Source organism: Protopterus annectens, chromosome 12.part0 (assembly GCF_019279795.1).
Source record: "Protopterus annectens isolate FY-2018-M chromosome 12.part0, PAN1.0, whole genome shotgun sequence".
Taxonomy (NCBI): domain Eukaryota; kingdom Metazoa; phylum Chordata; order Ceratodontiformes; family Protopteridae; genus Protopterus; species Protopterus annectens.
The window spans coordinates 96,000,643-96,027,100 of NC_056746.1; the positions used below are offsets into that span (position 1 = coordinate 96,000,643).

Genomic DNA, 26,458 nt, shown 5'->3' on the forward strand with positions numbered 1-26,458 from the left:
AATCTCAGCCTTACTACAGGATATGTACCTAAAGAGTGGCGTACAGCAACAGTGGTCCCTCTCCACAAAGGTGGTGCCTCAACGGATCCTGGAAACTATCGCCTCATAAGCCTGACTAGCTTGGTCTGTAAAGCTATGGAAAGGATCATCATGGACCTCATAAATAAAGATATTGGGGACCTACAGACACTGGATCCTACCCAGTTCGGCTTTGTTAAGGGCAGATCCTGCCTCTTAAACCTGGTCGATTTCTTTGAAACAGTCACCAAGGCCATTGACGAGGGGAAGGTGGTCCACACAGCCTACCTGGGCCTCGCAAAAGCTTTCGATACAATACCCCACTTGGGCATTATAGATAAGCTCACCAGCTTAAATATAAACCCCTATGTCACTAGATGTGTTGCAAACTGGCTCAAGGACAGAACCCACATGGTTGGAATTGCTGGAGCCATGTCAGACTCCAAACCAGTTACAAGTGGCATCCCACAAGGCTCAGTCCTGGGACCTCTCTTGTTCGGTATATATTTCTCGGAGGTACAGGCCAACACGCAAGGACTGTGGCTGACCAAGTTCACAGATGACTGCAAACTGGGCGCCATAATCGACTCTCCAGCCGACACAAGCATCCTCCAAAAGGGCCTCATAGAAACAGACAACTGGTGCCAGAGCCATGGCCTCAAGCTAAATGCCAAAAAGTGTATAGTCATCCCCTTTGGCAAAAACAAAGTGCCCACAAATTACCACATAGGTGGTAATCCATTAAGTACAGAAGAAGTAATTAGGGACCTGGGGACCCAAGTGGATAGCAATCTCTCAATTGACAACCACGTGTCCAAAGTGGTTAGAAAAACATTTTATATAGCCCACCTAATCATGAAGGGATTCACATCTAGATCAGGGGAGGTCATCGTGCCTCTTTACTCATCCCTCATCAGGCCCATAATTGAGTACAATGCCCCTTTTGGGATGTACCTTACCAGACACCTGCAACAACTGGAAAGACCCCAGAAGTACCTCACTAAGAGGATCAAAGGGCTCAAACAGATGCTATATGCTGCCCAATTAAAGAAACTCCAGCTCTACTCAGTGGCATACCGCCTGTTCAGAGGCAATCTGTGCCTGACGTATAAAGCCATGTCCAACCCAGAATTAATGGACATGCTACACCTCAGAAAATCCAAATCCCATCGATCTACGCACTCGAGAGACTTGAACCTCAGCACTGAAATAAATAGGACATGCTGGAGGGACAGATTCATAACCCAGAGGCTCCCTTCACTCTGGAATAAAATCCCAGTCCAGGTTAGGCAGAGTCCCACATTGACTCTCTTCAAGAGGAATCTTGATGAGTGGATGGGAGATCGTAGGTTTACCCCGGGTATCACTTCTGTGTCACTGTTAGACAGAGGCACAGTATACTAACCTCGAAAAAGAGCATAGCAAAATTAATTTAAAATGGGTGACGAAAGCCAAACACACTCTGGCTAGGCTTATAAATGCCCTAGGGCAGATAGCCTAGTATGAACCTATGAACCTAAAAGCAAAGATCTTTTATTCACATAAATCCAACAGGTTAGCGCTTTCACATACTGCTTCCTCAGACCTTTAAAAAAAAAAAAAAAGTCTGAGGAAGCAGCGCTAACCTGTGGATTTATGTGAATAAAAGATCTTTGCTTTTATACATCCTTTGAGTATTCCGGATAATTCCAGTGAGCGTGGTCGCCTCATACGTGGTGCTGTTGGTGGACTTACTATTCTCTTCATTTTCCGTGGTAAGGTGTTAACTTCATTGGGAGTACTTTATTGTTGCTTAATTTTACATTATGTAAACGACAGTTCTGTATGTATCTTGAAGTAGATTAATACAAGGAGATGTGTAGCATACTGCAGTTATGATCTTCTACAACAGTCTGCTTAATCTGTAAATTGCTCTAAGTATTAAATGTATACATAAAATCAGCAAATTAGGAAGTATGCAGACTGTTTCTCACTACTGTTGGTACAATTTATATCTTTTAAAGGGTGACCTACTGAGTTTTGTTTAGAAGTCGAAAGGGTATTTTTTGTGAAGATATTTGAATTAGCTGGTTTGGAACAGTTTGAGAGAAGATCTGTTGTATTCTTTTTAAATACACTGTTTCCAAATGAAATACTTAAATAATTATTTGCTATAGCCTTCACTTAGGCGCAGTTACTAACTTTTATATAGCATTGCTATTATTTTAATATATTTACTGAAGGAAGGCCTATTAAACTAGCATTCGTTATCCATTATTACACACATTTTTTCCATAAGCAAACTTTGTACATTAAACGTCATGCCATTAGTCATGTTTTATACAGATGTGAGTATCAATTACATACTTACAGCGACTCTGTCTGGGTTTCGGCTTTATGGCAATGAAATTTAAATACTTTACTGCTAATGCAATTTCAAGAGAACAATAGATATTACTGAGGTGTAAATATTACACCGCGGTCAATGAAACTGTTTGCATTTGGCAACAACTGAGACATTGGACTCTGAATTTATATTATTTCCAGTCCAAGATACGTTAGACAAGGTCCTTATTATAGTCTCACAGAAAATGTTACTAACAAGCAGAGTCATTGAAAATCGGCCATGGGGTGGTAGTTACTTTTGTGCAGTTATGCCTCTGCAAACTGTTTCATTGAATATATTTTAAAAGTTGTTGTCTCACTATCTGAGTGTAATACAGTGATACTTCAAACCACTGAAAATATAATTTTAAGGCTGGTCAACCTTTTACTCCCAAATGGTAATTACTACACTACTATTTGAAATATAAAATGACTACCTATTTCAGCGAGAGTAAGATTCTTATTAAACACACTGCGACTTTTAAGCTACAACGTTTTGTCCTCCCTTATAAACAAAGTAAAATGTAAATCAGTGAGACCATTAGATTAATTAAAACTCAATTTGCTTTATTAACTTCTGAGAAATCTCTTAATGAACTGGCTTCAGGCTCTTGAACAGCTGTCTAATGAATTTAATACTTGTGCCTTTCTTAGGTTCTATAGTTCGTATAGCTCATGAACTGCGTTGTCTATGGCAATGCCTTTTGGTTATGGCATTATTTTAGTCTTGTGTAACTTGTAGGTATTGTAACTTTATCTACTGGAATGTGTATATTTTATGTAACAATTTATAGTCTGTGATAAATGCATCATTCAGGAAAAAGTGTAGACTCTGCAGAGGTACAGTGGTAGCTTTGTTGTCTCACAGCAAGAGGTTCTCCTGTTCTATTCTCGGCTGGAGTGCCTTCTGTGTGGAGTCTGCATGTCCTCCACGTGGTTGGTAGCGTTCGAAAGAGATGCATGCGTAAATGGGCATGCCTTCGTTGAAGGTTGGGCGTCGAGCTGGCACCTCGGCGTTTCGTAAAAAAAAATCTACTGCCAATCATTAGCGGACCGTAGTTCTGCTGTGGCGACCCCTTACCAGGAAAAAGCCGAAAGGCAAACAACAACATGAATCTCTAATGTCTAACATCAGTGGTTGACCGCAATCCTCAGTGACTCACCAGAAAAATAAATAAATAAATAAATAAATCCATGAGAGGGAGGGCAAAAATATGAAGCAAAAGCATGGAGAGTTGAGGGGCGTGTTAGTAACAGTAACTGCAAACCATATTACATACAAACTGATCGCAGTGCAACTGCATTTTATACCCTCTGCATCACTGCAGTCAGGGATAAAGTTCTCTGTCTATGTATGTTGCCAATAAGTAACTGAAAATATGAATGCTCGTTGCATGATGAACATAATAAGTATTAGATTTACTGAATATTTAGAAATACTTGAGCATTACTTATAGGCATGCAGAAGCTTTTTCTGACCTTGGGTAGTTCTGTTTAGCATAAATATTTGATACTGAATATAATACGGTAGTCCTTTGTTTTCCATAATAATGTTATAAAATACCCTGTAGTTAATCACATTTTTAATAATATGACACTATCAGTAAGTTTCAAATATTTTTCCTTGACTGCCTTTGTTTTACCTACTAGAGTGCTGGTCAGGTGTATATCTTCATGAAGCAGACCTGACAACATAGTTTGCCTTATCATAACTGTCTCACAGTTGCTAATAAACACCTACTGAAAACATTAGGAAACAAAATGGTAAACTATTTTCCTGTTCTCTTGGCATATGCACAACATTTACAGTCAAGAGTTTAATACAGTAAAACCCTAAATAGCACACAGCAAATGTAAACCATAATATAACCTATAGGATTGATTATTTTATATGTTGTATTGATCTTTTAGTCTACAATATGTGGCTTATGCCAAAACTTTAAGAAATGTTTTACAATAATCATTGATGTATCATGCTTCTATGACATTTCTTGCATCAGTGACAAGAGAGACTTGTATCCGTTTCAAACTTGTATAATATTGCTGTGTCCCAGGATACACGGCAATGCTTTATTTATTTATTTATTTAATTTTAATAATTGTACTTTTAAAGTCTTATCAGTAATCTGAAGTTTCTGAATAACACTGCTGATGACTTGATCTTAAGATATGTGCATTTCTTGACTTAGCCAGTATTCCAAATTGGAAAGAGATATTCTCCTCTCCCTACAAACTCATTCATACTTAAACACATGTACACACTTTTATACTAGTTTTGCACAAGGGAAAGCAAGGGAACTGTCTCACAATCAAGACAATGCTGAGGTATGTGTACATTTTTCAGCATTACTATGGGGAAAGGTATACATTTGAAATGACAGCAGGGTTGCTGCGACAGATCCAGCAACAGCATTATCATCAGAGCCAGATCCAGACCTAGGCAGTCACCTAGCGTCTGTATATGCGTCTTTAGTACGACACACACACATTCAAACTGGAATGGAACAAGTGAGCAATTTAAGAAATTAGCTGCTAAAGAAATTTCTACAGTAAGCAATATTTACCTACAGGGACACAGATTAATTCAGTCAAAGTCATACAATAAAACACTTAACAAAAGCCAGTAAATGCTCACTATTTGTGTTTTGTGTTTTAGAAAGAGTAAAACAGTAGCAAGCCAAGGTGACTGTACATTTTTATCATTTAGTCCCATGAGGCATTTCCACGGGGTTTCCAATTTTTGAAATGTTCTGTCATCATTGCTTTCCCTAACATTTTGCTTGAGTGTTTCCAAATCATAAAACTTACATAATTAATTTTATGCTGTCCAGTATGTTCTCCAGTATGTGTTGCCAAAGCAATCATTTGTCACAATTCATTTTTATATCACACAGATGTTTAGCAATCATGCACCTACATGCTCAAGTGATGTCTGTCAGTATAGACTGATTTACAGGCACATTGCATTGCATCAGTATAGACTGATTTACAGGCACATTGCATTGCATCAGTATAGACTCATTTACAGGCACATTGCATTGCATCAGTATAGACTCATTTACAGGCACATTGCATTGCATCAGTATAGACTGATTTACAGGCACATTGCATTGCATCAGTATAGACTGATTTACAGGCACATTGCATTGCATCAGTATAGACTGATTTACAGGCACATTGCATTGCATCAGTATAGACTCATTTACAGGCACATTGCGTTGCATCAGTATAGACTGATTTACAGGCACATTGCATTGCATCAGTATAGAGTGATTATACATTACATCAGTACAGACTCATTTGCAGGCACATTGTGTTGCATCAGTATAGACTCATTTACAGGCACATTGCGGTGCATCAGTATAGACTGATTTACAGGCACATCGCATTGCATCAGTATAGACTGATTTACAGGCACATTGCATTGCATCAGTATAGACTCATTTACAGGCACATTGCGTTGCATCAGTATAGACTGATTTACAGGCACATCGCATTGCATCAGTATTGTCTGATTTACAGGCACATTGCGTTGCATCAGTATAGACTGATTTACAGGCACATTGCGTTGCATCAGTATAGACTGATTTACAGGCACATTGCATTGCATCAATATAGAGTGATTATGCATTGCATCAGTATACACTGATTTACAGGCACATTGCATTGCATCAGTATAGAGTGATTATGCATTGCATCAGTATAGACTGATTTACAGGCACATTGCGTTGCATCAGTATAGACTGATTTACAGGCACATTGCATTGCATCAGTATAGACTGATTTACAGGCACATTGCATTGCATCAGTATAGACTGATTTACAGGCACATTGCATTGCATCAGTATAGAGTGATTATGCATTGCATCAGTATAGACTGATTTACAGGCACATTGCGTTGCATCAGTATAGACTGATTTACAGGCACTTTGCGTTGCATCAGTATAGACTGATTTACAGGCACATTGCATTGCATCAGTATAGACTCATTTACAGGCACATTGCATTTGCATACCTCACCGGTCATGCTGCGTACATTACAGGCTATATACTTTGCATGCTATGCTTCATTTGTACAAATGTTTTCTGTTATATTGTGTACCTATCAGAAGATACACTAGCATTACTTTTTAAACACATGGGCATTGAGTACAACATTCACAAGAGCGTGCAACAAATCACTTATGGCAGCTGATTGTGCTGTTTAGCTGATTTATTATACATACAAATTCTATTATTTTATTAGCCTTCAAAAAAATTATCTCCAGTCTGTCTCCCATAATATCAGTATCTACCCTGTTAAACCCCCATTTTTTGCAATGTGTCTCACTTCCTTACTATTGCCAAGTTTGTAAAAAAAATTATCTCCAGTCTGTCTCCCATAATATCAGTATCTACCCTGTTAAACCCCCATTTTTTGCAACGTGTCTCACTTCCTTGCTATTGCCAAGTTTGTAATGAAACAGTTTTACAGAACATTTGTAGTTTTCCTTTGCTAAACAGCTACCCCATACCTATGGCATCTACTTCACTGATTGCTTCTGTGACTCAGCAGCAGTCATACTGCCTGTGAAGAAATCATTGAGGCATTGTGCCCACATCATTCTGAGAGTGATTATGCTCCTACTGTATTCTTTCTGCTCTATCATATTAGCCCTTAGGGATGTTTCCCAGAATTCAAAAAGATTATCCCCACCAATGCTAATTGGGCAATGCTGTACTGCCCAATAGTGTGATGGTGATAATCTACACTTCAGAGTATAGTACAGCCATACTGAAAAACAGTTCATTTGCATCTCATTATCATGTCTCTGAATCCAACAATGTGCTGTCACACCTAACCACACAAGTGTTCCTCCTACCAGTCTATGCAACATGGTCTACAGGCACCTTTAAAACATTGTCATTACACATGGATACATGCACAAATACTGGCACCTATGACCACTTAAAACACACACACACACACACACACACACACACACACACACACACACACACACACACACACACACACACACACACACACACACACACACACACACCTTCAGATGCCCACAGATATTCCTCTACAAACACAAACAGACACACAGGCACACACATAACAGCCCCAATCCTTAAACTTGAAGTGAACGGATGTACACTGTAAAAAAAAGTGAAAATGTTTTCCACTCCCTGACCCAAATACAGAGATAGAGCTATTCCATGAATTGCTCTTTCATGCTATTCAGATGCTAATAATTTTTCTGCAGGCGGGCACATGGCTAATTTGTATTAGCCAATCATAAGGACAGACATATCTACATGCTTCATCAGTGAAACTGCTGTCCATGCTATGGGCTGGTTCCTTCAAATTGCTGTGGTGATACAGGGGTCTCTGAATTGCTCACGCATAACACACTGTGAAGACCTGCATAGAATAGGTTAGTCCTGCGTCTTATACCTTTCTGAATCCCAGGGATTGCTAGTAAAATAAGGCCCTATACATTGCGCCCCTTCACAGCATAGTTTTACAAAAGATATTAACCCTTTTAACTTAAGAGTTATCTTTAAGGCAATGTATTTGTGCATTACATTCCACGTGGCATTATTACTTACATACCGTACAGGTTTATATTTTTTCTGTTTATATTTTACTGAGGCTATGAAAGTAAACATTACAAAGTCTTTACTTTTATGTTTGTTTTGATTTCTTTATTGTTAGATTATGTAGGATATATTTTATTAATCAAATTGAACTAAACTATACCTATAAAGGTTGTGACCTTTAATTATGAGTAATTCTAGATCTCTTATTCAGGTTATCAAACTCTTAGCACAAGAAATCTGGAGAAAGACTAAAATAATGTAGGGGGACAAAGGCCCAAAAATAGGGACAGAGTTTAAATACTATTCTTATAAACTTAGAAAGTTACTAGAATAACAGGATTTATGTTAGCATGCATTTTCTGAAGGATATAAAGTCTAAAACTCAAATGTATGCCATTATTTAGTGACTTCAGTCCTCTGTGACTTGCCTTAAAACTACAAATTTTATAAGGAACATACCAAAAATATGAGGCAAAAAAATCTTGGCATTCTGTGAAAATCTGCATAACTGAGAGGTAACCGGTTCCACACTGCTTTCTTGATATGTACAGCTCTGCGCTAACCTGCTTCATTGTACCAGGCTGTGGGCTTGAAATTACTTTTACCATTTGTATTTAACAACTTTCATTTTAAAAATAACCATGCAAAATTTAGAATTTGCGTTAAAAAGGAATATTTATCTATCTGTCTATCTATCTATCTATCTATCTATGTGTGTATGTATTTATATCATAGAAATAAACTGGCAGTGGCATAGTAAAATAAATAAATTTTAACAGCTAAAATACACAAAAAAAGCATGTTCACTTACATTGATCTAATTTAATTGAAATAAACATATAGATATGAAGCACATCAGTCATTCATGAATCTGTTGCAAGCTGATTAGAATTTCAGCGTTTACTCTTCACCATACAGAAATGCACATTTGTTTCTTGTTTTCTATTGAGTTGGTCCATATCCTCACCAAAGGACTGTTCGATGTCAGCGCTTTACAAGTCAGACCCCCATTGATGTTGCCACTATAAAAGCTACTGATATTACACTGAATGCTAGGGAGACATAAGCAAGATTTGTTAATCTTGGAATGACTTCATTCAGATTTATAGGGGGTGCAGTTGTTGGTGGTAGCCAGCAGTTCTCCTTGGGTTCATGCTTGGGACAGTGTATGTAACATTCAGATGGCAGGTGACCCAGGTCACCTTTACCGATTAAAAACTGAGGAGTAGCACAAAGGGGTCCTGTAACATTTCCATGAAATGAGTGAATCCATCTGTAGAAATTCGATGCTGAACAAGTACAATCCCACTGGTTTCCTTCCAGTTCTAGAAGATGAAGTTGTTGCAGTGGTTGTAACACATTAGTATTGATAGTTACTAATTTGTTGTACGTCAGTTTCAGGTTCCTGAGGTTTACCAGCGGCTGGAATGTCGAACGTTCAATGTTAGTAATGAGATTAAAACTCAAGTTCAAGTGTATGAGAATCACTACACCATTAAATGCATTTTTCTCTAGTGTTTTAATGTTATTATTGGAAAAATCTAAAGTTTTAAGTTCTCTGGTACCTTCAAATGAATTTGGTGGTATGTTTGAAAAATTGTTGAAAGATAATAGCAAGATTTCCATAACTGGAACAGACTTGAAAACACCTTGAGCTAAACTGACCAAACCTGTACTTTGAAGGTCCAGGTACTGCAAACTAGACAAACATAAAAGTGCACCACTGTTTAGAGACTTCAAGTTTGTATTGTGAGATAAATCAAGGTGTTTCAGTTTGTTAACCCCCAGAAAGGCAGATGATTGTATTTCAGTGATTTTATTGTTGTCCAGGTACAACAGCGTCAGTCTTTGTGTTAATTCAGTTATGTTGAACATTCCAGTTTTCAGTACACTAATGCTGTTGTGACTGAGCTGTAGTTCATAAACATTATACGGCAACTCAGGAAGCCCCGTTAGATGTTTATTAGTACAGTGCACTAGCATGCCCTCAGGAAAGTATGGTATGCAGATTTCACACTCTGTGTCATTGCAGCTGCCCAGTACAGTTGTAGTCACAGAAAGAAGTAGCAGATATCGAAAAATGATAATTGAATCTCCTAAAACAGATTAAAAACACATCACATCACTTTTCATTTTGGTTAATTTGTGTGCTACACTAAAAATTAAGTTACAGTTATTAATAGTCAAAGTATAGCCTTTGTAGAGTTGTACTTACTTGATAACCAGTTAATTGAATTACTCAAACACAATTTTCAGCCATGAATCAGGCCAAAGGGAGGCAAAAAAACATAAAACTCAATAGAAAAAACAGTTTCAAGACTTGCTTCCCAGAGTTGCAATAAATAAATAAATAAATATAAGTAAAAATAAATAAGAGCAGTTTCTCTACATTTCCTCTGAGTCCCTATCCCTTGTGAACTCCACTTACTGAGTTCAGTTCCCAGATTAAGAACCCACTGAATTGTTTTCTAAAGAAAATCACTATTGGTACAATTTCTGTGTGCCAGCTGTTATTCCAAGGCTTTAGGAGAGTTTCGTTTTTCCCTTTTCATTTATGTGACCAGGGAGTTTATTTTATTTATTTAGCCTGTGATGATTTATCCTTTGAATGGAATTTGTATATATAATTTTGAGGAATATGGAGAGGATTTACCCCCCCCCCCCCCCATGGATGCAAGCTATTGTCTCAATGCAAAAACATTTGCTTTTAATTTTATTTGGTGGTTTGAATTGTGAGTAGTGTAGCATAGCAGGTTGAATTCTCATTGAATTGAGACCATGGCAGTTTACAAGGGAAGCATTAAGGGCACTACATGTAAACAACACTTCTTTATGAAAACTCTGTTGGTTTCTCTGTTACATCATAACTATCATGAAGGTATGTAGTTTCATTTTATAACTGATTACTTGCATAGATCATACCTCTCAGCTGTACAAAGTTTTGCAGGATGTCCAGATATTTTTGCCTCATATTTTTAGTCCATTTTTTTATAAAATTGTGGTTTTCTGGCAAATTAGTGGCAAATCATTAAAGACTGAAGTTAGAAAATAATGACAGACATTTGACTTTCAGATTTCATACCCTTTAGACAATTCATGCTAATGCAAAACTTGATGTTCTACCAACTTTGTAAGCTTGTAAGAGCAATATTTAAAAATTGTCATTATTTTTGAGCCTTTGTCCCACTTTTATTTATGGCTTCTTCCAGATTTCTTGCTTTAAGAGGTTGAGAGGTATGGCACAGATATAAGTTACAGACTTGAAATTAAAAGTATATTTCAGAAGATTGATATATCGAGAATTCATACATAAATTAGACACATAACTGGAACAGAGTATAGTATATAAAAATGAAATGAGAATGCAAAATAAATAATTTACATATTGCTGGTAGTACTTGAGGGTTAGTATATTCATGGCAGTAAATGCATGTTAAAATTGGTCAACTAATAAAGGGATAAAATACAAAGGCACAGGTTTACTGTATTCAGAATATTCTCAAATCTGAGTTACAGCTGGGGAACTGGAAGGAATACATAAAATAAACATTACATAGTCATGATGTATACCACTAAGAGATTAAGTACAATCACTCCTCTGGTTGGTGAGGAAGGAAAATAAAGTAAACTGTTCACAGTGTGAAGCTAGCAGGATGGCACTAAAGAAATGAAGGATGAAGCTACACAGGTAAAATATTCAAACAGATCCTGGATAAGCAAATTCAAGGTGAGTTTAGATGAAATGATGTCCGAGGTGAAGTGCGCTATGGCCTCCTCTCCTGCTGTCCACTGCTACCCCCTCATATTTCTCAGTCCTCCCATCACATTCTCTTAATTTTACTCAAAAAAAAAAAACAGCACAAAATCGAGGAAACCAGGAAAATGATGCAGAAAACAACAGTTCAGCACAGGTACCACTCCACAGATATTTATTAAGCGCTTTTGTCTAAATTAAATGTCAGACTTCTTCAGAGTAAAATGACAAAGAAATCACTGACTTCAAATACACAATTCTCCCCTCTCATTGGTCAAACATTGGGACACTCTCTTAATGAGCTCTTAAAACAAAACTCAGTTATTTAAAACCAAGATTATATAAAACAATACAACAGCATAAAAAATATGTAAAATATGAAATGCAAAAAACAAGTAATAAGTTATAAAATATACGCGTATTTAACTTTAGCAAAGGCCCCATGGACATTCTGTCATTAAGCCCAGGTGGTTCATGGGCATTGGTTTTAACGTGCTCTTCAACTCTTGATACTCCAGGAAATCGTCAGTGGGTCCCCCTTGAGGGCCCAAGTCCACATGGTCAATAGCACAAAACATAAACTTGTGAGTGGAATAGATTTTAATATGTCTATAAAGGGCGTTATTCTCATTTTTATGCCCTATATCATATATGTGCTGATAAATCCTTTGTCTGAAAGCCCTCTTGGTCTTCCCCACATAAAAACTGCCACAGGACTGGCACAGAGCCACATATACCACACCCTTGGAGTAGCAATAGTATTTTTTAGATGGTTTAATAAAACCAAAATTCTTGATTTTAATTTTCTCCTTATTAACTATAAATGGGCACTGTGGGCATCTCCCACATTTAAAACTCACCCCATTTATTGGAATAACAGAGTTTTTCTCCAACAGCTCCTTAAAAGAAATGTTCTTTTTGTAAACAATAGCTGGCTTGTTCCCCAATAGACCGGCAGCTGTGGGATCCATTCTAAAAATTCTGCAATATTTCATAATAATCTCTTTAATATCATTGAAGTCTATATAAAAGGGCAAAATTAAAGCTTTATGAAATCCATCAGTTGCACTGGTGCCCCCCCCCCGTCAGTATCATCAATATCTGAGTACAACAATGCCCTAAATACCCCAGCAGTACTTCTTCTCTTAACCTCACTAGCTATGTTACCCACACATGAGTCTGGGTAACCTCGTTGCTTTAACATGCCTGTCAAAACCCTACATTCCTCTAAAAAATCATCACTACCTGACACCATTCTGGTTAGCCTAACAAACTACCCCTTTACTACGGCTGTTTTTTGATGTATAGGATGCCAGCTACAGAAATGCAAAAGAGAGTTAGAGTATGTGGGTTTCCTGTACAAATGTGAGGAATTTTTTTTTGTCGGTTTTTCGTAATAGTCACATCCAAGTAATTAAGTTTATTTCTGTCAACAGACATGGTAAACTTCAGATAAGATGCAGTCTCATGAATATATTGAAAAAGAACTCTGAAATCTATCGACACATCCTTTCCAAAACAACACTATGTCATCCAGGTAATGGCCATATAAGGCCCAGCAATCATTAAATGGTGAATTTAAAACAAAAGGTCTTCCCAGTGTGCCAAAACTATATTGGCAAAAACAGGTGCGCAACAAGTGCCCATGGCCATACCCCATCTTTGCCTAAACAGCTGGCCATCAAAAATCAGGAAGTTATTTTCCGACACTAGTTCCATACAAGTTCTTATTGTCAATATAGTATTGTGGCCCAAAGTAGTGTTACCACATAAAAACTGACAGAACCATTCTATTCCTTGATCATGGGGTATGACAGAGAAAAGATCACAGATGTCAACGGTTACCATTAGCAGATTATCATCGTATATGTCCTTACCGATCTTACTCAGGAAATCCCAGGAATCCTTAAAAAGAGTGGCCTGTTGGTCAAGTACATGTCTGACTTTTGAATCGATGAACTTAGCAATTCCAAAAGTCTTGGATGCCTTAGCGTCCACAATGGGACGAAGAGGGGGGTTGGAAATGGACTTATGGATTTTAGGGATTCCAAAAATAGTAGGAGTTCGTGGGTAACTTATTTCCATAAAACCATGTTCTTCCAAACTAATTTGCCCATTAAGCAATAGTGTATCTAAAGTCAGATCAATGTTTCTATGGGCTATATTAAGTTCATTTCAAGAAATCACAATGTGTCACTGTATAACAAACTATACATTCTACTATTATAGTCCTCTACATCCATAATAACCAAACTCCCACCCTTATCCAGTTTCATCATTCTGATATTTTTAGGGCTTAACTTTGTTCCTGCCAGAAGGGCTAACTTGGTTGAAACAATTTTGCAGGTCAAAACATTCACTAGAAAACTGAATCTTTGCATTTTCAGCAAAGGAAGCATGTAAGACACCCGTCTACAGTTCTAAAAAGGCCTAGTACCCAAGAAGACAGAATGCTGTAATTAAATCAAAAGGTGCTTCAACATTAGTTTAAGGGTGTGCACACTTATGCAACTAGCTTATTGTACATTTTTTATTTCTTATATTTTTCCCCTAACAGATTTGTTTGTTTTTCAATTGAATTGTACAGGTTATAGGTCACATTAAAGGTGGGAAAAGTTTTGAAATGATTTATTGTGGTCTCGTTTTTTTATATCACAAAAACCTGTTATTTTAACAGGGGTGTGTACACTTTTTATATCCACTGTATATATGTATACACTCACACACTAGTTATATATATGGGTCTACTTCAGAAGACTGATGGACCAAAAGACTGAATCCCAAAATACTGAAAACTCAAAATACTGAAAACATGTTTAATGTAGAGGGCAAGCCTCCCAGCATCCCTCATGTGGGGAGCTGCACACCCCACACCCCCTGCTAACTATACACACCAATTCTAAGATTGTACAACAGTAGAGAAAGGGCAAATTCCATCCTCCAGTATTTTGCGTTTTCAGTATTTTGGGATTCAGTCTTTTGGTCTATCAGTCATCTGAAGTAACTTAGTACCTAGGGAATACTAAATGGGAAATTTCTAAATGTGGTACTTTAACAAAATTAAAAATCAATATATTATTAAATCTTTAGGGGGCTACCAAAGTAGAAATGTCTTTGTGCTCAAGAATATCTAGACAGTGAGTTTAGCAAAGCACATAGACAGAGCACAATGGGAAAATGAGATAGAAGGGAAAAACAACAGTGCACAGTAAGAAAATAACATATAATGGTAGAAATACTTTCCCCTCCCCAATTATCTAGTTGTAGAAAGGCAGATGAAATAAAAATGAAATGTATAATCATACCCCTCAACCTCTCAGTGTAAAAAGTCTCGATAAAGCCAAAAATAATAGGGGGATGAAGGCCCAAAAATAGGGACAGATTTTAAATATTGCTCTTATAAACTTAGAAAGTTGTTAGAATAACAGGATTTGTGTAAGAATGCATTTTATGAAGGACATGAAGTCTGAAACTCAAATGTCTGGTATTATTTAGTGACTTCAGTCCTCAGTGATTTTTCAGAAAACTGCAATTTGTTTTGATGAACAGACCAAAATTATGAGGCAGAAGTCTGGACATTTGAGAGGTATGCATATAATCACATCAATAAGTCTCAAGAAAAATTCAACATGATATAACAAAGCAGCAGCCTTTCTTCAGGGACTAGATGAATAAGAAGGTCAAGAGAAGATTGGAAGGCTGGGCATGAGAAGCAGGGCAGGAAGACAGCTGGGAACATGGTCATCTCTCTTCCTATAGAAGGAAGATTAAGGACTAGGAAAGGGCTTTTGATTTTGGGGATGTGTCATGGCGTGAAGAAACTGCAACTCAAACTTTTATTTTGAAATGAATGTTTTACAAGTGTTACACTTATGACCACTCTTTGCTATAAATTTGACCCATGAAAATATCACTATCTTTATATTTATTTTGCAGATTAAAATTTCAGGACAAGATGCATGCATACTGAACCTTATTCAGAACACTGGTATTCTAACAGAACTAAAGGCAAGAAGTCAACAATATCTTGAAAATGTGGATCTGATTCTACAAATGCCAAAGCTGTTTTTTTACATTTAAAATAAAAGAAAATATATTAAATGTGTTCTTTTCTGAGAGATAAGTAATCTGATTCCAGTCTCACAAAAACACTAAAATATGATTTGGACAGCTAATGAACTTGTTTGATGGAATAAATGCCACATGAGCATTTGTTTTGAAACAAAAGGCAACATAAAGACCATACAGATCTGCTGCTGGTACTTAGCATATAGACAGGATCACATCTTTGGTTTGTAAATTTCAAGAAAACTGCCAAGAAAATATATATATGATACACAACTAAAGAACATACTTTGGGCTGGATTCAGACAGGGCTGCTGCCTGCAGTAAGCCCTACGATAAGCTGTTAGCGCTGTTGGCTGCCCTTTCTGGTTCACAGACAGACTCTCTGCAGTGATTCTACAGTCAGTAGGATCACCATGGTGCTCAATCTCATTGGCTGAGCAAGCATTCTGGGGGCGTGGCCTATGCTAATTATCCACTTGCTCTTCTTCAGAAATTCTGGCAGTAAACTCTATAAGCAGCCAAGTGAGTCATAGAGAATACTGTCTGCATCCATTAGCTTAGCAGGCCATGTTAACTAACTCAGCCAAAAGTTTGTGTTCACACATTACATTTCACAGATGAGATTGTGTTAAAAGTAATTGCTGGGGATTTTAGCTGACAGGTAGTGGTGGGAGGTGTGTGTGTGTGTGTGTGTGTGTGTGTGTGTGTGTGTGTGTGTGTGTGTGTGTGTGTGTGTGTGTGTGTGTGTGTGTGTGTGTGTTTGAATGTGTGCATGTATTTAGGAAACTGAATGGGGGGGGGGGGTCTGTGCTAATGTAGTGAATGTGCCTCCAGTGGTAATTATCACAAGAAAGTGCTAATTAACATTTGTGGCAACACCACACAATTCAGAGATATGCACATTAACCACTAATGAGGTCTTTCCTCATTGCGGTTAAACATGTCTCTGAATTGCATTTTCTGAGATTGTGGATACAACCCCTTTTGGCTGTACCTCTTGGGGTCAACAGTTGGGTGCTTTATGAATCCCAGGCATGAACACTACCATATCCTTATGTAATGTGTGTCACATGTAGATCTTAGGAGAGAGGGCTAGCATAAAACCAGTGACAGAAAGTCACAGTTTTGGATAAATATATATCAGTCTCACTTTTGATGTAGTTGTAGTTTAACTTACTACATTTATATTATACCCCTGCAAAGAAGTTATTTAACTAGCCCTCAGAGAAACTTGAGTATAATGCAGTGTACTAAACTGTTACTGTGTAATGTCCACTAAAGTCCTCCATTTGATACCTGTAGGCAACAGGCCGTATTTCAGTCCCTTTTTAACAGTTCTTAGAAAGATTTTCAAGGAATTAGGCTTGCATAGCAGGCTTATGTTTGGATACTTGTTTACATAATACCGAAAGACTGCCAGTCCACTGTTAAGGACTTAATTGTAGCTCAACACCGAAGCTGATTTAGTTGACTGAATTTGAATATATTTGTTCAGTTTTAATTGGCAATAACAGTTCCTGGGATTTCAAAAGGCTTAACATGGCATTTTGCCATACCCCACTCGCAGTATGGACTGTCCTACCACTGTTTTCCTGCTGGCAGTGTCCTTAGTGTGGCAGGGGTTCCCACTGAACGATCTGCATGCTATTGCAGGATTTCAAGGGATTACCTGATGCTAATTAGCCATGTAATCCCACCTCTCGGACATGCCTGTGAGTCTTGATTTATACTGTTGAACAAATCATTGAATCACTTTGCTGCATAATTTTCACTGTTGGAGGAAAAAGATGACAGTCATCCACAAAGATGGCAGTCGTCTACCTACTCCTGTGGAAGCAGATGCAGTGCAGGTAAGTTCGACACAGGTGTTGGGGTGGGGCTGTGTTAGTGTACATCTGTGTATGCATGCATATGTATATGTGTGTGGGGGGTGAGCACCTGTCTATAAGGGCATGAATGAAACCAGATGAATGTGTGTGTGTGTGTGTGTGTGTGTGTGTGTGTGTGTGTGTGTGTGTGTGTGTGTGTGTGTATATCTGCATGGGTGTACAGACTGGGGGTTAGGTAGGGAATCTAGGGTCTGGATATGCATGTATGGTCTATGTGCATGTTGAGTTATGCATTTGGGTGAAAGGCTGTATGTTTCTGTTAGTATGATCAAATGTAGGGGAGCTTGTTTTTTGTTGGGGGATGTGTGTATGGGAGGGTAAGGGGATTTCTTTGCGAATGTGATGCATAGGCTGTCATGGAAAACATTACCACTATTAGGCCTGATAGTGATAGTGTTAACAAAGGGTGATTCAGAGACATGCTAATGAGCTAAGGTCTTTCGCACTGCGGCCATAGCTATCTCTGAAATGCATTTTATCACTGCTATACAAATTGACCATCTGTGGTAGGCAAGTTACACAAATGATGACAGTCTTTCTTTTTAAATCTTAAGGAGTGTGTATGGATACCTTGTTATTACTTTTCTGGGCAATGACGCAGAGACGTTGTTAGCTACACAATATTAAAAGTAAGTGTGTCAACACAAGTAAAGTAAAACAATAACAAACATTTAACGATATATATTTGGGTGCATAAAGTTCATAAGTATTTAATTACAATGATACATATTCACTCAGTCAAATTAATCTAGTAAAACACTTAATTAACAAAATCAAATAAATGCACATCACTTGTCTGTATTTTAAAAAGAAGACCCAGCTAACTTGATCACATTTTTCATCAGCGTCTGGTGGGGCATTTTCCAGTGAGCTTTCAGTTTGTGGAGTTTATCACCATCACCTTCACTAACTTCATTTTAGTACTTCCAAATCATACAGTTTGAGTAATTGTGGTGTCCAAGCTGTTATCCAGAATGTTCTACCAAAACATTTTTTTCACATATTATTTTTGTAAAATAACACGTTTAGCAATCCTACACCTAAATACTCCAGGTACATCTCTAGGTGTAGAAAGATTTACACGCATATTGGACTGCATACCTCACAAGTCATGCTGCCTGTATTCCAGGCGACATATGTTCGTCATGCTGCAAACTTCTGATAGCTTATTACTTGTTGGAAAGTGCAGAGGCTTTACTTTATTAATATGTGGGAATTGAGTACTGCAATCATAAGGGTGTGTTCAAGTTAATCAGGGCTCTTCATTAAACTCTTTAGCTGTTTCAAGATTTGTAGGGTCTGTTACCATATTAGTCTTAGAAAATGTGATCTCCATTCTGTCTCTAGTAACCTCAGTAACTGCCCTTTTAGCAAATTCCACTTCTTATGTAACATGAGCCTCACATAGTTGCATAGTTGCTGTTCATTGAAACCTTGAAATGAACCAGTGTTAATGGCATTTTGTAGTTTTCCTCTGTTAAAACAGATACCTGATACCTGAGGCAGGTACTTAAATGATGACTTATTTTAGTTGACAGTATCACACCCCCTCTGAAGAAATCATTGAGTCAGTATGTCCTCTTCATTCTGAGAGATATTAGGCTATGGACTATTGTTTTAGCTCTGCCATATTGGCCCTTAAAGATTTGAGTAGTAATATAAGGATCCATCTGTTGCTTGGCTACACATTTCAGTTTTATAAGGATAATAACTGTTTCATTTAATCAGTAAATATAAGAAAAAACTTCAGTGCATCTCTGGTCTATATGACATTATTATTTACATGGCACGTACCTTACAAGCATCCTTGCATTCACTTGCTTTTATTTTATTTATACCATAAAAGTAAGCATTATAAAACCATAGGTTTTACATCTGCTTTGATTTCTCTATTGTTTTTAAATGCAGTAGGATGCATTTTATTAATCTGGCTGTACCAGATAAAAAACGTAAAGATGTGACACTTCCTTTAATGTATGGGTGAGTCTTGAGTTGGTATTCAGTTTATTTTATTTTCCCATAATCCTGTTTTCACAAATGAAGAAAGAAAACACGTTTTGTTGGTTTCTTACTGCTCTGTTGATCTCTACAGCTCTGCATTAATTTGCTTCACTTTATCATGTTAGAGGCTTGCAGTTCCTTTTACTGTATGTGATTAACATACTTTTTTAACATATAAACCATTGCAAAGTTTATAACGTGTTTCAAAGGAGTATATACAAGTTACTTGTTTTACTGCACAAATTTGACTGAATGAATCTGCATAATTCTCATTCAATACTGATTAACTTTATGCACCAAAACATATAAAGGAGGACTAGAAAGCACATATTGGACTGGACAGAAGAGGATACGAGGACTGCCTAGGTCCACATGGGTGGGGTAACAGGAATAAAGAAGGAGAGGCCATTCTAGACTTCTGTCTGGCAAATGGCTTGATAGTAGCCAACACATGGTTCAGGAAGAGACACAGTCACAAGGTCATATACAAGAGCAGCCAACATGCAACTCAAGTAGACTTCCTCCTAGTAAGGAAAGGGCACAGAGGTAGAAAGAGTGACTGCAAAGTCATCCCTAGTGAAACAATCTGACTGTAGCATAGACCACTGGTTGCCACAATCAGCTGCAAGCAATGGTCTGAGAAGGCTCTAAGGTGAACAGAGACCAGGCTGAAGACCTAGACGTTGACTGGGAAGAAAGTACAACCATTCAAGGAATTGCTCAGGGCTCTAGCACCCCAAGAAGAGGAGGAAATTGATTTTGTTGAAGAAGAATGGCAGTGCCTAAAAACAACACCTGTGAGGACTACTAACAGATCTATAGTCTACCCAGGCATGGAAATAAGGCATATAAGAAAAGCTGGTGCTGGAATGCAGAAGTCCAGGAAGTCATCAAAAGAAAAAGAGTGCAGGAAAAAGTGGGAGATAGAAACGATGACAAGGCTAGGAAGGAATACTGGTTGGCTAACAGAGAAGCTAAGAAAGGAGTTTCAGTAACAAAGAACAGGGCAGTGGATGCATTCTACCAGCTTCTGGAAAGTCACTCAGTATGTGGCACAAAGAAAATAAGTCCGGTTGCAAGACAAAGATAGAAAGATAAAGGAGATAGTCAGATACTCTTCTTAAAGGATGCCATTAATAACCTGCTCACCAGTCCACAGGGTGTCAAAGGCAGATGGAAAGAGTACTTCCAGCTGCTTATGAATGAAGAAAACCCCACAGAAACTGTACTGCCCCTGACACAGCCTACAGTGAGAGAAGAAGAGGAGTCCACCCTAGAAGAAGTAAGAATAACATTTCAGAAAATGAAGTCAGGGAAAGCAGCAGGCTCAGATGAGATCATAGCAGATATGATAAAGATGCAGGGTAGGATTAGGGAGAAATGTCTCCTGAAGGTACTCATAGGAGTGTGGAGAGAAAGATGTATCCCAGATGACTGGAGAATAAGCATACTTGTACCTGTGTACAAGAACAAAGGGGACATCCACAACTGTGGGCAGTACAGAGGCATCAGACTCCTGTCACACTGCATGAAAGTTCTTGAGAGGGTGATGGATGAATGGATACACAGAGTTGTAGAAAGTAAGATGGGAGATGAGCAGCTTGGATTCAGATCAGGATGAAGCACAACTGACCCAATGTTTGTAGTGAGCAGATAGTTGAGAAGAAGCTAGAGATGAGGATAGAGTCCAACTGGGCATTCCTAGACTTGGAGAAAGCATATGACAAGGTTCCAAGAAAGCTGATTTGGGCAGTACTGTGGTAGTTCAAAGTCCCAGAGAAATTGGTAGAATAAGTGCAGGCCATGTACAAGAACCCAGTGACTCAAGTACGAATAGTGTTCGGCCTCACAGAGGGGTTCCCAGTGGGAGTGTGTGTACACCAGAGTTCAGTTCTGAGCCCACAGCTGTTCATACTGGTGATGGGTAACATTAGCAAACAGGTTGGAGGGGACAGATCAACAAAACTGCTGTATGTATATGATGTGGCATTGCAGGCATACTCTGAGCAAGAAATTCAGCAAAGGACAGGGGGATGGAATACAAAACTGAAGGCACATGGGATGAAACTAAGTATAGATAAGACAGTGGCAATGGCAACAGCAAATTTGGGAAATCAGAAGAAGCTGAGAATTGATGTAGAAGGGAAGATAGTGGAACAGGTTAATACCTTCAAGTATCTGGGAAGCATTATTGAATAGAAGGGAAGTCTGAATGATGAGGTCAAAGCTAAAATCAGAGGGCCTGCAGCCAACTGGCATAGAGTTCTGGTGTCGTGTATGACAGACGAATGCCAAAGAAGCTGAAAAGCAAGGTGTACAAGACAGTGGTGTGACCAGTACTACAGTATGGTACAGAAACCTGGGCAGTGAAGGCAGAGCAGATGAAGAAGCTACAGGTGATGGGGATGAAGAGCCTGATAAGCATGGTAGGATGCACACTGTGGGACAGATGAAATGAGAACATAAGAACAGAAGCCAAAGTAGCTCAAACTGCAGAAAAGAGCAAAGAGAACAGACTACGGTGCACATGTGCAGAAAAGCAGAAGGCAATCTAGTGAAGATGATTTGGAACAATCAGGCAGGAGTGCGGCATTGAATCGAGACAGATGGAAACAGTTAAGGCAACACCCCGACCCCATGTAGAAAAGTGTCTGTGTATACACACACACACACACACATATATATATATATATATATATATATATATATATATATATATATATATATATATATATATATATATATATCTATATATATATATTTATGTGTGTGTACGTATGTATGTATGGGTTACCTTCAGTTTACCAAATGTCCACTTCCCTGACATGCAGTTCACAAACACTTCAGATCACTGACATCTGGAAAGCTGACTTTTCCTGTGTGGTAAGTAAACACTTGGCCATCCCGACTGAAGGAACTACCCGAAGAAAACAAACCCCCCACACCCCCTCTTACTAAATATACCAACTCCAAGAATGCACTACCGTGGGGGTAAGGGGCAAAGTTCAAGTAGATGGCCAAATGGTTACTTACCATGCAGGAAATGACGGCTTTCTGGATATCAGTGATCTGAAGTGTTGGTGAACTGCGTGTCGGGGAAATGGACGTTTGGTAAATTGAAGGTATCCCATATATATATATATATATATATACAGATAGATATAGATATACATGCATATATTAATCTATATCTATATTTGTATAGATATAGATATAAATATATATATATATATATATATATATATATATATATATATATATATATATATACACATTTCTCTATTGATGTAAAACTGCAGCAGTAATTTAGGAAAAATAAATGCCATTTTTTGCAGTTAAAATATTCAGTAGCAGATCTGCAGTATGCAGATAGCTTCATCGTGTTTATTACAAAAATCTAATTTAATTGAGATTAACACATTTTCGTACGAAGCACATCAATCATTCATGAATTAGCTGCAAACACATTAGTATTTCAGAAGTTACTCTTCAACATACAAGAATGTACATTGCCTCCTTGTTTTCCACTTAATCAGTACATATCTGTATCATTGGCAGGTAAAATAAACAGTGTATGCTGTTGTCTCTTTACTATCCAGATCTCCATGGGTGCTGTGCTACAAAACCTGCTGATATTATACTGAATGCTAGGGAGACGAATAACATTTGTTAATCTTGGAATGACTTCTTTCACCATTACAGAGTGGTCACTTGTTGGGTGAAGCCAGCAGCATCCCATCGGCTCATGCTTGGGGCAGTGCATGCAACATTCAGATCACAGGTGATCCAGGTCACCTTTACAAAGTAAAAATGAAGAAACAGGACAATGGGGTCCTATAAAATGTGCTTGAAATGCAGCAATCCACTTATACAGCTGTAATGCTGAACAATTACAAACCCACTGATTTCCTTCCAGTTCCAGAAAATCAAACATATTGGTATGGATAGTTATTAATTTGTTGTATGATAGTTACAGGGTCCTGAGGTTTACTGGCTGCTGGAAAGTCAAGCATTCAATGGTAGTACTGAAATTATAACTTAAGATCAAATGTATTGGACTTGTTGGTCTATAAAGCAAGTTTTTATCTAGTGTTTTAATGTAATTGAAAGATCTAAAGTTTTAAGTACTTTGGTATCTTTAAATGTATTTGGATATGATATGAGTGCAAATCCAGGATTCTATACATGTTGCCTTTTGAAGGAAATAATTTTACTGACAGTTAATGTTTCTTCATTTTAGAATGTTGGGTTTAATCACTTCCACTTGCCTATGGTGCAAACTTTTAAACTTTCAAATTGCCACATGTTATCTTTCTTTAATGCAGAAAGAAAAATAAGGGAGAAGTGGCATGATTTTTAAACAGGACCTTTGCAGGGTACTTTCTGGCTAATATTCTGTAAAAGGCATTTGCAGAGCTGTACATGTGGAATTAGATAAGAGATACACACACACACACACACACACACACACACACACACACACACACACGCACACGCACACGCACACGCACAGACACAGACACAGACACAGACACACACACACACACACACACACACACACACACACTCACATAACTATTTGGATGCTTATACTGAGGGGGTATAATCACTTTCTTAGCAATGTAATCTAAGGTTTATGTAAATATTTTTATTTTGTACAGAATTTTTAATGTTAAAGACTTCATGAAATGAATATAATATATTTATGTACTTGAACAGGTTAATATCCTTTTATAGAATTTGAACCATAGGAATTAATTATGAGGTTGCTTAATTACAAGAATGTTAAAATTATTTGTAATAAATTTCTAACAGGGATTCAGGTACATTGAAGATACATTTTCTTGGAAACATATTTGCAATACTGTAATAAAAAGTATTTCTGAGTATTACTGGATTAAATTGTTCTGTTTTCTTGAGAAATGCAATGAAAAGGAAGGGATGTTGTTTTTATTGATGTCCAAAAGGCCAATGAGCACCATAAAAATAAACTTTTTTTTTCTAGAATTTATTTATTGCAGTGCACTGCACACAGAACTGAAAGTATTCTGATCTTGGTAAGGCATGATTCTTCCATGTTACCATGGATGGTTTAGGAAAAGAAACAGAAATAGTATAGCATGTGGGTTACATGTTATACATGAGATTTTAGTGGGACATTCTAAGTATAGCATGTGGGTTACATGTTATGCATGAGATTTTAGTGGGACATTCTAAGTATAGCATGTAGGTTACATGTTATACATGAGATTTTAGTGGGGCATTCTAAGTATAGCATGTGGGTTACATGTTATACATGAGATTTTAGTGGGGCATTCTAAGTATAGCATGTAGGTTACATGTTATACATGAGATTTTAGTGGGGCTTTCTAAGTATAGCATGTGGGTTACATGTTATACATGAGATTTTAGTGGGACATTCCAAATATCGCATGTGGGTTACATGTTATACATGAGATTTTAGTGGGACATTCTAAGTATAGCATGTGGGTTACATGTTATACATGAGATTTTAGTGGGACATTCTAAGTATAGCATGTGGGTTACATGTTATGCATGAGATTTTAGTGGGACATTCTAAGTATAGCATGTAGGTTACATGTTATACATGAGATTTTAGTGGGGCATTCTAAGTATAGCATGTGGGTTACATGTTATACATGAGATTTTAGTGGGGCATTCTAAGCATAGCATGTAGGTTACATGTTATACATGAGATTTTAGTGGGGCTTTCTAAGTATAGCATGGGTTACATGTTATACATGAGATTTTAGTGGGACATTCCAAATATCGCATGTGGGTTACATGTTATACATGAGATTTTAGTGGGACATTCTAAGTATAGCATGTGGGTTACATGTTATGCATGAGATTTTAGTGGGACATTGTAAGTATAGCATGTGGGTTACATGTTATACATGAGATTTTAGTGGGGCATTCTAAGTATAGCATGTGGGTTACATGTTATACATGAGATTTTAGTGGGGCATTCTAAGTATAGCATGTAGGTTACATGTTATACATGAGATTTTAGTGGGGCTTTCTAAGTATAGCATGTGGGTTACATGTTATACATGAGATTTTAGTGGGACATTCCAAGTATAGCATGTGGGTTACATGTTATACATGAGATTTTAGTGGGGCATTCCAAGTATAGCATGTGGGTTACACGTTATACATGAGATTTTAGTGGGACATTCTAAGTATAGCATGTGGGTTACATGTTATACATGAGATTTTAGTGGGGCTTTCTAAGTATAGCATGTGGGTTACATGTTATACATGAGATTTTAGTGGGACATTCCAAGTATAGCATGTAGGTTACATGTTGTACGTGAGATTTTAGTGGGACATTCCAAGTATAGCATGTGGGTTACATGTTATACGTGAGATTTTAGTGGGACATTCCGAGTATAACATGTGGGTTACATGTTATACATGAGATTTTAGTGGGACATTCTAAGTATAGCATGTGGGTTACATGTTATACATGAGATTTTAGTGGGGCTTTCGAAGTATAGCATGTGGGTTACATGTTGTACATGAGATTTTAGTGGGACATTCCAAGTATAGCATGTGGGTTACATGTTATACATGAGATTTTAGTGGGGCATTCTAAGTATAGCATGTAGGTTACATGTTATACATGAGATTTTAGTGGGGCTTTCTAAGTATAGCATGTGGGTTACATGTTATACATGAGATTTTAGTGGGACATTCCAAATATCGCATGTGGGTTACATGTTATACATGAGATTTTAGTGGGACATTCTAA

The 26,458-nt window shown here is 37.6% G+C and overlaps 1 protein-coding gene across 1 annotated transcript in view; it reads right to left on the bottom strand.

Annotated features, from left to right (window-relative positions):
- Positions 1-8,970: 8,970 nt before the first annotated feature.
- The window catches only part of LOC122816135 (reticulon-4 receptor-like 1), a 32,652-nt gene continuing 15,164 nt past the window's right edge, over positions 8,971-26,458 (bottom strand). The window contains exon 3 of the mRNA XM_044088892.1: positions 8,971-10,067. Coding sequence (XP_043944827.1) covers positions 8,971-10,067 — 1,097 coding nt within the window. The remainder of the gene's footprint in view (positions 10,068-26,458) is intronic.